The 15,470-nt window shown below is 37.7% G+C and overlaps 1 protein-coding gene across 4 annotated transcripts in view; it reads left to right on the top strand.

The window, feature by feature from the left end:
* The window catches only part of ANKIB1 (ankyrin repeat and IBR domain containing 1), a 139,889-nt gene that overhangs the window by 89,698 nt on the left and 34,721 nt on the right, over nt 1–15,470 (top strand). For 3 of the 4 annotated variants that reach the window (XM_006258937.4, XM_006258938.4, XM_019497816.2), the window contains exons 5-8: nt 1,009–1,126; nt 8,347–8,555; nt 11,261–11,349; nt 14,743–14,887. In XM_006258937.4, the coding sequence (XP_006258999.3) occupies nt 1,009–1,126; nt 8,347–8,555; nt 11,261–11,349; nt 14,743–14,887 (561 nt within the window). Of the gene's footprint in view, nt 1–451; nt 563–1,008; nt 1,127–8,346; nt 8,556–11,260; nt 11,350–14,742; nt 14,888–15,470 lie in introns of those variants that run through there. The other variant, XM_059729009.1, reaches the window with a different exon arrangement.

Genomic DNA, 15,470 nt, shown 5'->3' with positions numbered 1-15,470 from the left:
GAGCCACTTTGGCTGAAAGCCGTGGTGCTTATCCTCTGGTCCACAGGCCACATCCAACCTGCAGAGCCACGTCGTTTGGCCTGGAGTGCAGTACTAGTTGCCATTCCCCTGCTGCCTAATTTCTGGAACCTCGGGGAACCCCATGAGCTGGATAACATGACCCCATGTGCTAGATCTCACTTGGCATGCAGTTGGGTCTGGTCAGAGCACAAGGTCTCTCTGTGGCTGATCTGGACATGCAGGCATTTTGAATTCTTTGTGTCAGAATTCTAATGGTTAATTATTGAGTTGAATCATTCTTTTTGGAAAAATTAACTTCCTTTTCTTCAGCCATATCATGTGTTCCAGGCAAGTTTGGTAAGGCTACATGTGCAGTACAGGGACTGCTGTTGCTGCATACACAGCAGCAATGCTACAAGTAGCCAGGCCTCTTCATGTGGACAGAGCTCTGCCAAAAGTGACCATCTGCCTGAAGAGTTACATCACATAAGGGATTTGCCAGCGGAGATGCATACTTTTCACTCTCCTAACCTGTGTTATGCTGCTGGCAGAACTTTGTAATGTAAGCAATGGCTAATTTTGGAGATATTTTAAGGGGGTCACTGCTAATAGGTCAGTTAATAATTTAATACAGAGCCTCCAAACCTAACAAGCAAGCTCTTGAAATATCTTCTTCTGGCTTTGGGGAGGAGTGGGGGTTGTTTTTTGGGGTTGTTTTTTTGATGGGGGGTTGTTGTTTTTGTTTTTTTTAAACCTGTAAAATTTGATGTAAATTACAGTATGCTCATAGACTTTGGAATAGTTGTCTATCTGCACAGCATAGAATCAAACGAAAGTGTTTTACCCCATCTTATCCACTCACAAAGGCATTCCCCTTACCTGAGGGTTGAGGTCATTGTTGGGTAGCTAAAGTGCTCATATTATTGTTACCTCTTTAATTCCAAATAGTGGTTACCTGAAAAACTGCTTGTGCTGTAAACTAACTCTTCTTCCTCCTTCTTTTCAAAGCCATATGAGGGACTAAGACTTCAGGATTTGCGAAGGCTAAAGGATATGCTGATTGTAGAATCTGCTGACATGCTTCAAGCCCCACTGTTTACTGCAGAAGCTCTACTTCGGGCACATGGTAATCAAAACTTTTGAAACATTCATCCAGTTTTTTAAATTAATTTAATAAAAGTGGTATGCATGAGGGTGTTTTCTCCTTTTTTTAGGCATAATAAAAAGACAGAAAAAGAAATTATTAATACAACCCTCAAGAAATATTACCATATTTATTTGAATATAAAACAACTCTGAATGTAAGATGACCCCCCAGTAATTAATTTCTGCACACAGAAAACATGTAAGTTTGTTATAATTTTCCATGTATGGAACCTAATTATTGGAGGATCATCCTAAATTTGTGCTCCTCCACTACTGCAGGTGTTGGAAGAAGAGGTGATGGGAGGGGCAATACTGGGGCAGGTAGTGGGGGCAGCTAATAGGGGGCAGGCAGTGTGGAGGTGGTGGGGTAGACAGAGAGGCAGGCAGCTTGCCCGCTGCTACCTGCCATCTTCAACCACCTTGCTCCCCATATTATGCCTGTCACTGCACAGCCTCAGGTTGCCCTGATTTCCCCCTTCCCCTGTTACCCCTTCTCCCTTCTCCATACCGCTTCTGCCACCCACAGCCTCAGGTCCCCAACCCCTGTTTTTCCCATCCCCCTCCCCCAATATCTCCCCCCACACACCTATCTCTCAACCTCGCTCCCCTTTACTTTTGCTTGGCACCAGCAGGCTCCGTCCCTGCTGCAGCCCAGGGCATGGAGCATAGCTCCAGCCAAGCCCTGTAGCAGTGGCACAAAGCCAGCACTGCTGTTCCAGCCCAGTCCCGTAACAGCAGCCTCATTCTTTGTAACTACTCTAGAAGGTCATTCCTGTTTATTTTGTGAAACCAATATCTGCTACTAAAAACTGGTGTGTATGGATAAAAGCTGGCAGTATTATCTCTTACAGTAAAACTAGCAACTTGTTCTAATAATTTTATATGAATCTGGGTAATTAAAAGTTACTTTCCAAAAAAGTTATCCTTGTCTCCAAAGCTACCATTTATGATTTGGTGTAGTGGGACAGGGACTTGTGGACAGCCAGTCAGTTTCCTTTTCTCCTTTGTATACCCACATAAGAGAAACAGTGACCCTACCAGTTGGTGTTCTGTCTGGTGTGAGTTGCCAGTTACCAGCAGTAGCCAGGTGCAGATGCTTTAGAGCATAAATGTCCAACTTGTTTGGCCATGCAGACTGAATGCAGACCCCAGGACTTCCTGCTGCCTAAATCCTGAGTGTGAGTATTGGCAGCAGTATTCATAGATATTAGGGCTGGAAGGGACCTCAGAAGATCATTGAGTCCAGCCAACTGCCCCAGGGGCAGGAAGTCAGCAGGGGTCATAGGATCCCAGCAAGATAAACATCCACATTTCTCTTGAAGGCATTCAAAGTAGGTGCTTGAACCCACTCCGGTGGCAGTCTATTCCAAACCTTGGGGGCTTGGACAGGAAAGAAGTTCTTCCTTATGTCCAGCCTGAAATGGTCATGGAGAAGTTTGTGACTGTTCAACCTTGTCATCTCTTGGGGTGCTCTTGTGAACAGACGTTCCCCCAGATCCTGGTGAGCACCCCGATAAACTTATAGGTGGCCATCAGATCATCCCTGAGCCTGCGCTTTTCCAAGCTAAAGAGTCTCATGGCTCTCAGCCTCTCATCATAAAGTCTGTTTTCCTGACCTTTGATCATGTGCGTGGCTCTCCTCTGGACTCTCTCAAGCTTCTGCTCGTTGTGGAGCCCAAAATTGGATCCAATACTCCAGCTGCGGCCTCACCAAAGCTGAGTACAATGGAAGAATGACGTCCTGGGATTTGGTTGAGAAGTATCTATGGATGCAAGCCGGCATTTTGCTTGCTTTACTAGCAGCAGCATTACATTGAAGGCTTATGTTCATCTTGTGGTCAGTCATGACCCCCAAGTCCCTTTCGTCCGTAGTGCTAACCAGTATTAATCCCTACGGATGCTAGTATCACTGTTTCAGCATCCTCAGGAACACAGAAGTTAAAGTCTCTGCTGCTCAGTTCCCCTTCCCCTCTCTTTTCCCCTGCTGCTGATATTACTTGCTGGGGTGACAAAAACCTGATTTTGGTAGTAGCTAGGTTATGGGGAGGTCAGCAGCAGTGACTCCGTGTTCACAGCTACACTGCAACAGCAGCTCTGGCAATGTGGGGATTAATGTGGCTGGAGCAGGAGCTTTGGGAGCTACAGGAACAAGCCCCTTAGGCTGAATCTGGCCTGTAAGGTTGGGCAGTCCAGCCTGTGAGAAGCTGCCTTCATGGGACAGATTGAGCCTGCAGGCTGTATGTTTAACATCTGCTTTGGAGGAAAATGTACTGGGGAAAAATACAAATGTAACAGGTAAAAATTGTTGTTTTGTGTAAAAACAATTCAAAATGGAAAAGTAAGGCATACAACACCTAACTCCCGCAACAGCTTTCATTTCTTTTGGGTTTTTTTAAGGCTGGCTATACTCATTATTCAAATGTATATATTATCTGAATAAAATAAAATATCTGAATAATGAGTATAGCCAGCCCAAGGATTATATATAAGGGGTGTGTGTGTGTGTGTGGTCCTTAATTAAAATTTGCTAAGACCACTGTGTGCTCTTATGGTTTAACTTTTGATGAAAGCCCAGCCACTAATGACACTAGTTGTCTTTCACACAGATAGGAGGGTTTGCATCTAAAGATCATACTGCTACAGTGAAACTTCAGGCTCTGATTCAGCAAAACATTTAATCACTTGAAAGGCCCCTTTATAGCTAAATTACTCATATGCTTAAAGTAAAACAAGCTTTTGTGTGTGTTGCTGGACCATAGTTATTTTTAACACTGTTGTTTTTGTGGGGTTTTTTGCATAACAGCAAGAGTAAGAGAAAGTGTAATAAAGAAATGTGATTTTAAAACCACAATATTTGGCAGACTGTCTCATGAGTAGGTGTAGAACCTGTAGCTATTTTTAACTATTTTAATTTTGACTAGATTTCTAGCTGTGTCCTTTTAATTCAGAAGTGTACCAGATACTTGTGTCAGTGTATTTAAATTACAACCTAATCAAGTCCAGTTTATGAATATGGCAAGACTTGTGTGTGTGTGTGTGTGTATCTGTGTGTATATGTAAATGTGTGCATGTATGTATACATATAAGTACATGCATTATATATTTATATGTTTGATATTTGTGATAGATATGTATGATATATATGATGTATATAAATAACGTGTGTGCATTTTTTTAATTCAATGATTTGCTTTGTGTCCTATATAGTATTACTTTGTAAGGGGAATACTATATTGGATCTTTAAAAATACTCTATTATAACTAGCCAAAGAGCTAGGCAAATTCCGTAACCTGTCCAGACACCCTGAAGGACAAAATTATGGCAGTGCTATGTTTTACAGTACATGATATCACACTGAATTCTGAAGCAGTGAGGTTGAAATAAACTGTACAGAAATGTCTGCCAGCATCTAGTGAGCCGTATTTGAGATTTGAGAAGGAATCAGTCTAAGTTGTAAAGGTCATTCTCTTGACGTTGCCTTAGTGATGTAGCTGTAACGTAATGTAACTGACTGCTACGTAGGGAGAGGCATAGATATAATTTGAAAAAGTAGGCTGTTTTGCCTTTAGCTATGTTAATTATAAACTAGAAAGTATTCATCCAAGCAAAATTAAAGCTGAAAAATGTGTTTTAAATAAAATAAGAAAATGAAAAATTGATATGATTGTGTAACAGAATTAAATGAATAACTGATGAATCCATTCAGCTTTAAATATGATTACAAAAATTAAGAGATGAATTGGAAGCAACTCAAGTTATTGTAGAACTGCCAAATTTAATGTTTTGTGGTTAACCTTACAGGAGAAATATATGTATTTAAAATAAGATTATGTGAAATAGGCATTTCACACACTAGGTATTTCTCACAAATTTTAATATACTTTATTTTACTCACTGTTTTTAATTATTAACTTTAAGTTGAAATCTGATCATATGACAATCTGTTTTCCTTTATTGCACAAGAACATTAATTTGCTAGCCCTAAGTTCCCACATGAGAGCTGGGGTTGTGTTTTTGTTCATTTTTCAAAACAGAGCTCAGGCATTTTCAGAAAATAGTGCTTCATATATTGTAGCAAATAAGAAAAGATTCATTGACTTTTTGACACTAACAATTTATGTACTATCTTTTTCAGAGGTGTTTTTTGTTGAATGAAAGGCAAAGTCAAGCTACTCTCACTTGTAATGCATCTCATGATTCTAAAAGTAATTGATTTCAGGATGAAAAACATTAGCTGAACTGCACCTATTACCTTACATTTTGCTGCAGCTTATGGTTTACTAAAGAGAAGAGTGGAATCCAGTGAGCAAGAGGTTGGCACCGTATGGCCCTGTGGGCTGAATACAGCCCACAGAACCATTGGATCCAGCCTGCAGACGTAGTGCTTTGACAGCATTTGGTGGCAGGGGGCTTTGACTCTAGGTGCTCAATCCACGATACCAAGGGGACAAGTGCTGGTTGCAGGTGGGTCCTAAAACCCATGTGCCCATCTGCCTCTGACCTGGAGTGGGTCATTATGGCCTGCAGCTGAAAAAAGTTACCTACCCCTTCACTAAGCCACACGTCTTTGCCACTGACTCCTGATTTAAAAGGCATTACAGCTGTCAGAGTTGAAGATTTCTTGCAGCAGTTAGCATTATCTCAAGGTCAACAAATTCCCTTGAAAAGATTATATATGCCAGATAATTTGTAAAATGGCATCCTTTATTCTGGTAACAGGAGTACGAAATGTCTGTTCTTGCAGTCTCATGATTTGTAGGTATCGTGACCTTAAGCAAACAATATGAAATAAATGAAATCTTTAATATACTGTGTGGGTTTGGCAAGCAATGCAAATTTGAATCTAGAATAATTGCATTTATATTAAGAAAGTAGTAAGCGGATTCCAGTCTGATTGTTCATTTTCAATTTCAGTGTGTAATTTTTAGACAAAAGTTCTGCTACGAGGGGGCCCTTCATATTTTATGTTCATTTTTTATAGTGTATCAACTTTTTTTCTTGGAGCTGGTTAGAGATTTTTTTTAATGTTCTTTTCTTCTAAATCTAAAATGTAGGGCCTTTTAAGCCACGTATTGTTGAGGCTGAAAAATAAAACGAAGCTTTATGTAAGATAACATAGTAATTGACACCAATTCAACCATCTCTCTCTTGAGACTTGAAATCGTAGCACTATCATAAACTGTGTCAAGTCATATTTCTTTTTCAGTTTGAAGAGGTTCATGTTCTTGGCTGATCTTTAACACATTTTTAGATTCAAAGTGACACATCTGACGAGTTAATTGGGGGAGTGTTTATGGGGAAAAAAAATTTTTTGCTAGTTAAAAATGTTGAGTGTAAGTTATTGAAAAAACCAGAGTATCAAGTAGTACTAAACCAGTAGTACTGAACCCCTGGCCTGCAAGCCAGATCTGTCCCCTGGCACCTTGTCATCTGGCTCATGGGGCTCCCTACAGGTCTGAGGGTGTACAGGGCATCACAGCACCCAATCCTTGCACACGGGAATTGTACATGGCACCTGAAGTCCAATCCAGCATATGGCACTGGGCAGAAGTGGCATAAGGCCTCATAACCCAATCCCTGCACATAAGCTTAATTCCAGCCTGATCCCAGTGCACAGGACTGGGCAGAGGTAGTCCAAGGCCTTGGAACCTTATCCCTACATTCAGGACTGGGCAGAGGCAGTGCAGAGCCCCCAGTGCCTGATCTTGGGTAGAAATGGTGTGGGTCCTCAGAGCCTGGTCACTTCAGGTAGAAAGGCTTAACTGTGAATTTTATAATTGCAGAAGTACATAATTATAAAGTTCAAAGTAATATTTAGATTATTTATTTTTTAATTCAGATAACTTTTAATGTATTTTTATGGATTGTGTTCATGAATGTGCAAACAGCTGTTACTGTTTAGGTGACAAAACCTTTAGGTGTTTCAGGTCAACCCAAATCATTTTTATATGTGGAATTAAAATTGTCTCAATGTAATGCTTACTATACAAAAACAAATCTTTAGGACCAGCAAACTTTAACATTTTAATAACAGTTTGTCAAAATACCTGCAAAAGAGGTTGAAAAGGGTATCAATATGTAAAATCAAACCCTAGTCAATGGGATGCATATGCTATTTTGGAAGAACTCCCTCATTTCACAGTATTAAAAAATTACAAAATTGAAAGTGTTAATGATCTGGCAGTACTATCCTATAGTATTGTCCCTTACAGTATTATCCTACAGTGGAGTTAATTTACTGTGCCTTATTACTGGCACATGTATAGACAGAGATGCTTTACTGCAGAGTTAATTAGTCAACTCCACAGCACCTGTGTATATGCACCCACTATGAAATAACAACCTTAGTGACACTCTGGCTCATTTAAGTCAATGGGAGTTTTGCCATTGATTTCAGTTCAAGGAGGACTTCTCACAACATCTTCATTTAGCCCTAAAACGTTAACATGTTGTAGATGACTTACAAAGAGACCATTAATGCCTTATACACATTAATAACTCAGTTTACATGAGTAACCTCAGTACAGCTCAAGGGACTGCTATACACAAGAGTTGTTTTTAAATGATGGTATTGCATTTGTCTGCACCCAAAATCACCACTAAAGTCCCTGAAAATGCAAGGAATGTGAAAATCAGGTGCAGCAGGAAGACAGTGCAAGTTGTAAAAATGTCTATCTTAATATTTTTTCATACATACACACACAATGAGCAATTCTCCACATTGTCCTCTTCCTTTATAACATTTGGTTTGAACCAAATGGGTTTAAAAAAACAAACCCTAAAATGGATCCAAACTGAGCAGTCATTTTATCATGTGAAAGATGGGTACTTACAGTGAAAGCACTTTGATGTAGGGACCATTCTTCTGTTTTCTTGTATGTTACCAAACTATTGGGTCTAGTTCCTGGCTGGAGTTCACAGAGATGAAGATGATGATAGTAATATTAATAATGTTTTCCATGTTTAGGTTTTTGACATAAATAGAAAAGAAGTTCCCAGCAGTGTAATTAATTATAAAATTCTGCCCCAAATTATAGATCATGAAATTAGTGTCTACTGAGGTTCTAGTATCCTGTATTCCCACAGATATAGCTACTTCCAGTTTTTATTGAAATATGTATATAGAGGTTTTTTCAATGATGCAGTTATAAATAAACAAGTCTTGTAGCCAAATATTTTTATTTATATATTTGTTGAAGACTGGGACAGGGAGAAATTACTTGAAGCATGGATGTCTAATCCAGAGAACTGCTGCCAACGTTCAGGTGTTCAAATGCCAACTCCACCTCCAAGCGGGTATAATGCCTGGGACACGCTCCCTTCTCCACGAACTCCCCGCACTACTCGCTCTTCTTTGACCTCCCCTGATGAAATCAGCCTGTCACCGGGAGATATTGAGACAACTCTGGTATGTTTTCTTCTTGAGAAAGATTCTCCCTTCAGTGGCAAATATGTCTCTTGCAAATAATTAAACGTGCAAGGTGTGCTAAGAGTTAACAGAAAGTTATTTTGTAAACTGTGGGAAATGTAATCTTCCATAATCTTATCAGATATGGTTTATGCAGTATGCTTTTATAGTCTCTTTTTACTGCCATGTAAATGCATCTAAAATTATAAAGGAAATGAGCCAGTTCCTAAACAAACATGCACATCTGGTCAGATGAGGTATTTTGTCATTTGCTTATGCAAAATAACCATGGAAAGCATATAAAATATATTTTCTTTAAAAATGTCATTTCGTGGACTTCATGAAGGTAGACAGCATTAAAGTATGCATGTTAAAAATAGGATCTGTCATTACATGGGTTGCATGTAGATAAAATAAAGGGCCCTACTTTGAGATTCACTGCCACCATTGTAATGCAGGGCTGCTGCTTTCAAGAGATAATGTTATACCAGTAGTGTATACCCCAGCAGTTTTTTTAAGACTTTGTATTTTGAGGTTTACTTCTATAGTACCCCTTTTCCTGAACACAATACTGTGAGCCCTGCCTTTTTTATATCTTTTCATTAAGAAACAAAATTCTCTTTGTCTATGTTTGAAATGTCAGCCCACTAGTGTACTGTAGGATTATAATTATTTTCCATCTGTGGGGCTTCCTTGAAACAGTTTATAAGACTGTCACAAATTTCAACTCACCTTTCATTAAAATCAGTAAGACTCTTTTGGAAAACAGTTCTCTTTTTAATAATCCATAGCTGTAACTTGAATAAAATTTATGTTCAATGACCCAAGTTTTTTTTCTACAATATGCATAATTTTGTAAATAATTTTGGAATATTTCTGGACATTGTATAACAGTGCAGTTTTGCATTCAATGCCCAGAACACCTTGACTTCTTTAATGATACAGTAATTGAAAAAGTTATATATAGAATCATGTCATTTATTTGGTAGTTTTATGCACTGGAATGTTTGTCCTAGAATATTATCATGTGTATTGAAATGCTTAGTATATTTTACACTATATTTTATACTTCTTTTTCCTAATATTAGAGCCTTTAACCCAGAATACAGGTTCAGACATGACATCAGATGGTGGTTCCAGTTGTATATCTGTGGTCTCATAATTTTATGTCTGGATTTAAATTAAATCATGTTTCTATTATTATAAAAGACCTGCAAAATTATCAAATTAATGTCTCTAAAACTACATTTGTGAAATCATGCTGTTTTGCCAATTTGACTTACTTTTGGCCAGGTAAGAGAGTGAACATTGCCAAGTGAAAATTACCAAGTATTTTTTAAATTGAAACTTTTTGTAAGTTATTTCACTTTTTATACTTTAAAATTGCTCAGCTGGATGTTTTTTACTTCCTTTACTTCATTATTAGTAGAATTTCTCATTTTTACACTGACACTTTTCCATATTAAGAAATATCACAGTTATAATGGTTGCCTATGCAGAGAAAGACAGGTCCAGGTTCTCATTAACATCCCTATTTCTAGAACAGCAGAACTCCTACTTGAAATCAATAAGCTAAGAACTACAATTTAAATAATGAATATTTGCAACCAACAGTGCCTTCCAATACACAATGTCTACAAGTTATGTGAGTTGAAATGGCTTTAATTTGGTTATGTGCCCCCTAAAATTTGCAGCTTGAAGTTCTGGGTTTTGTGCTCCTAAGTAAAATCCTTGTATAGGTGCCTTAGCTTAGGCGTACATTTCTGGGAATGTTATCTTGTGTTTGGAAAAATGTTAATGTACAGTACTGAATGTCTGAAAACACTTTTACTGCTAACCGTGATGAAGTTTTCTCCCAGTAAAAATACATTTGTTGGCTCTAGTGCCACAGCCATCTACGTACACACCAAACATCAGGCATATCAGTAGTTCATGAATTAGTTTCCTTTATGCTTAAATGTTTGCAAGCTGGGGGCCTGAATATTCAGTATTGCATTTTGGTAGTAGCTTAACTGTTTTTTAAGATGCAAGTAGGCTATCCTGCCAGTAATAGCATGTTGTGGGCTGGGGAAAAAAGTATAACTTAGCTCATTTATAAGTGTTGATGATACAAACAAAATTTCAAGTAGGTTTTGCGAAGTCAAAAGTTCTTTTTATTAATGGATTGATTAAAATCATAATTTAAATAAATAATTTAAATAGCTCCATCCTGGTATCGTCCTAATTCTGCAATAGGCTTAGTGTCTCCTGTGAATTCCTAAATGAAGTCCTGACTGCTCTGTCACCAAGCCCTGATCCTGCATTTACTGAAGTACATAATGAAGCTGTTGTTGACTTTAAAGGTATAGGATCTGGCCCTGTTGTGTCATCATTGGGAATAAAGAGTTGTGAACGTTTTGCAGAATGAAGTGCAGACTCAAGTGGTAGAGATCTGATGAGACGCCCAAAAGATTTCCTGATCAGTTTTTAAAAATAGTAAATGTTGGAGTCTGTTTATGAAGAAGACACATTAATATATTTCCATTTGTATGATTCTGACATAAAGCAAAACTTTATTTTGATAAGTCCATAAAGATTTTCCCCAATCTTGTGTACCTTTTTAAGTAGTGTGGGGGTTTTTTTTGCATAATTCTTTTGAGTTCTACATATTGCATACAGAGATTTAGTATGGTCTTAATCATCAGTACTTTTTTCTTAATCTACAGTGTGACATTTGTATGTGTAATATTTCTATATTTGAAGACCCAGTGGATATGCCTTGTGGACATGACTTTTGCAGATCATGCTGGGAGGCGTGAGTATATGTGTTCTAGCATTTATTTGCAAATGAGTAGATTTTCCATTTACAAAAGGAAAGAAGCACAACATTTCATAGCATCTGACAAAGTAGTCTGTAGCCTTTACAAGGTTATGCCTTTCTGAATGTTTTTAGTCTTTAAGGTACCCCCTGCTTCCTCTTCTACCTGACTTCAGAGGTTATCTCCCTCTCTCAGCCAATGAATTTGTTAATGTTAGATGGCTGATTTTGATTGATATCATAGCTAACTCAGTGCTTTTATCCCACTGGTCATTAACTGGCTCATACTTGTATAGTTAGGGCTTTGGCCCTAATTCAGTAAAGTACTTACACAAATTGAATTTATGGGGCTACTCATATGATTTATTGAATCTCCTTTATAGAAAATTGTATTTGTTTTTAAGATAAGTACATACTTAGTTCCATCCCTACTCAACAAAGCACTTAATAAAAATTAAGTGGTTTAATTGCTTTGTTGAGAAGCACATTCTTAAGTAATTTGCTGGTTGGGACATAGTTGTCATAGGTTTACCAGTTTATTATTTATTTTGGGGTCTAATTTTTTTTATATCAAAAAAGTTATGGTACTAAAAGTCCTGATGTGAACCCTGTTATAGTGACACAAAGGTGACATATCTCAATAGTTTCTTACCACGTCTACATGAGATACTGACTGCGTGGTAGCTTGTAACTACTGCGCAGTAGCATTGCATGGCAGGAAGTGTGACACGATGCTATTGTGCAGTAGTCATGAGCTACTGTACAGTCAGCATCATAAAACAGACATTCCTTGACCCAGCTGCATGGTAATTCCACTTACTGCACGGTCCTTTAGTACTTGTTTATAAGGAAGTACTAAATGACTGTGCAGTAAAGATTGCATAGTCATTGTCTCATGTAGACACGGCCACTGTATATGAAAATATTCATACTAACATGAACTGCATTTTGACTGCTATAACTGCATCCACACTAAGAGTGTTCCGCTTCCTTTAAATATACCATTATAATACAACTTTGTAGTCTAGATACGGTCTAATTGCAGTGCACCCATCACTGCTGATATCGTGGAAGAACATTAGCTGCATGTAAGCTTACTTTTTAAAGGCTTTTTTTTTTTTTTTTTTTTTTACCTGATCAAAATTTTACCATCATTCTCCTATTGCCTTGCAAATTGATGTGTCCCATTAGGGTTTGAGAGGCATTCATTATTGGTGCAGACGTGGAGTATTAGTTAAAAAGTTCCTGAGATATCTTGCTTCACCTTAAAATCACTAGTCAGTGAAGTGTTTAGGTTCTTATCCTTATGATTCTATACTTGATGCTCGAATTGTGGCCCGGATGTGCCCCAAACTAGTGCCTCCTTCTCAGGTTTTAGCTAATATGTAGCATTCCATTTCTTGAAGAAGCATTTTTTTTACAAAATTATTAGTATTAAATTTAACCCCAAGGATGTGCCTCAGGCTTGGGTGACAAAATACATACAGGGATTACAGGGATTTATTTTTAGGATTGCTGGTGTCTGGTGAAGTGTGAGTGTTTGTGGATACACATAATGATAAAAGCTAGTGGGTAGCTCAGGCAAACTTGTCCCTCCCCCTGCCATTAAACCAAGCAACACCATGCTTTTTGTAAGATCAAGTTCACCCTCAGGAGATTTCTCAGAATCATCTTGCATTCTTCTGGGGGCTAAAGATTCCTTGTGGAAGTTTGGCCCCAGGAGCAGAGCTTTTTGTATAATTGAAGGTACTGTGAAGTCTTCATGATATTCCTACTGTTTAGAAAATGTATATGCCTCATCTGTGCAAGTATAGCGTTAGTGCAATGAGTCTGGATTCATCCTTCCACACTCCCCTGCCAGAGAAAGCTTTTCTTCCTCTCCCTACAGCTATTTTGCATTTCAGTTGTTTCTTCTATGGGAACCCCTTTGAGAGTGGCAGTTATTGAGCAATGGTGTTCATATTGTGTTTCGGGAAACAAGCTTTGCCCCTTGTTAATAGACCATGAGTTTGAATCCTTAAACTGGTCTCAATCTGCCTCTTGCTTGGCATCAAGAAAAATAGGCTTGTTGTTCAAATGTAAATTTGTGTACAATTTATAAAATGTTAGGCATCCCACAAATTTATCCCCAGTGCCATCTGCCCAAGTCCTACCTTGGAACTGCTTGACAGGTGGTACTGTGCCTGAGAAATTAAACCCACTTTGGTGGTGTAAGGAGACGGATTGATGAAGCGGACTAGATGTTACACTACAAATGGCACCAGACAAGAATTTCACCTTGTTTCTTTGTTGGTGAACTTGTATTTGGAGAGGTAGGAGAAGTATTTCTTCCAGAAGGACATGCTGTTCTGATTTGTTACTTCTCTTGGTAGATTTTTCCATTGCAAGTCACCCTTAGGTTACAAGTTTGTGCCTAATTTCTAATTTGCATTTTCTGGGTTCAGCTTCTAGTAATTAATTATACCTTTCCCTCTTGGAATAAAAAACCTTTTAGTTCTCCTTAGGCGTGTCTACACGAGACATGTTAATTCACATTAGCCTAGTTTACTACACAGTACAGGTGCACATCTACATGTATGCATGCTTACTGCACAGTAAAAATGGCTAATTGTGACTAAATTTGATACCTGCAAATGGGGCACATGGCACTAAATTTTGTGCCAAGTCTGTGCACATGTAGACACCTGCCAAAATTGTTTATTGTGCATTAGCTTAATGTGCAGTAAATTTAGTCAAGCTTAAATGCACGGGTAGACAAACCCAGTGTGTTTTCCTGTGAAGGTGCTTAGAAATATAATCAAGTCACCTTTCAATCTTTTAAAACATTTTTTATATTTTTCACTGGACAGCATTTTCTCTAGCCTTTAATAATTTTTGTGGCTGTCTTCTCGACTTCCTATGATTTTTCAACATCCTTTTTAAAATGGAAACACCAGAAGTATACAGAGTATTCTAGTATTTGTCTCACCAGTGAATATTTTAAATGTATGATAAAATTATGTAGGCTTATAATTATTGAATATCGTGATTGCTGCTCTATGTTTCATTTTGTGACATAAATGAAGAAATTATCCTCAGTTTTATTAAAAGTTGCATAGAGGCCTCTAACACATGGCAGACGGATTGAAACCACACACATGCATTCAAGTGCTTTTTTCAGTTTCTCAGTTTTAATTTTTTTTGTCATTTCTTTTTCAGCATGCTACTCCTCAATTCTGGGGCACTTACTGAGTGTAAAGACCAAAAGATAATTGATATGTTTGTTTAAATAGTTTAATGGAAAAGTACATACAATTTTTTAAAACTAGTATAACTATAGTAAATCTGCAGTAATTGCTTGACTCTTATTTATGTATTATTTTCAAATACTTACTGACATAATTTTGGCAGGTTTTTGAATTTAAAAATTCAGGAGGGTGAAGCTCACAACATTTTTTGCCCAGCATATGATTGCTTCCAGCTTGTGCCTGTAGAGATCATAGAAAGTGTGGTTTCCAAGGAGATGGATAAACGTTACCTACAGTTTGACATTAAGGTAAATTGTCGTGCTATTTTTATGAGATTGAAGTGAACATATTTCATTATCTGAATTTACATCACCACTTCTGTGTGAATACTGAAATGTGACAGCAGTTTAGTAGACCTTAATAAATTAATCCCATAGGTCTGAAATATATGTAGTTTACACACTGTGCCATAGGGTTTTGTTTAATACTTAGGACATGGAAAAAATTATGTATTTCCACAAGAACAGGCACTACTTTTTCATACTGGCCAATTAAACTATCTTAATGCAAATTAATTAATGATCAAATTAATGTCCAGAACAACTGATATCTAGTTTTTAATCAGCCAAGCTTGGCTTTTTTTCAAATCTTATAGCAACTTTGTAAGTTTCTGAAAAACATTTTGAGCGTTTGGGAAATTCTGCTGCACCTGAATGATGTTATTCATACAGCTATAGCTTTGTTCCATCCTACTGTAGTTTCATAATATTACTATTTAACCAAATAACAAAAGAAGCTTAAAACTTTTGATATGACTTTTAGATTTTACAAACCTTTCCCTGTTGCTACAGTACAAGGGACTTTTTTTCATGGTATTAATCTGTAAAGTGG

Source organism: Alligator mississippiensis, chromosome 5 (assembly GCF_030867095.1).
Source record: "Alligator mississippiensis isolate rAllMis1 chromosome 5, rAllMis1, whole genome shotgun sequence".
NCBI lineage: Eukaryota > Metazoa > Chordata > Crocodylia > Alligatoridae > Alligator > Alligator mississippiensis.
The sequence above is the reverse complement of the archived record's forward strand: the minus strand, read 5'-3'. Positions and strand labels throughout refer to the sequence as shown.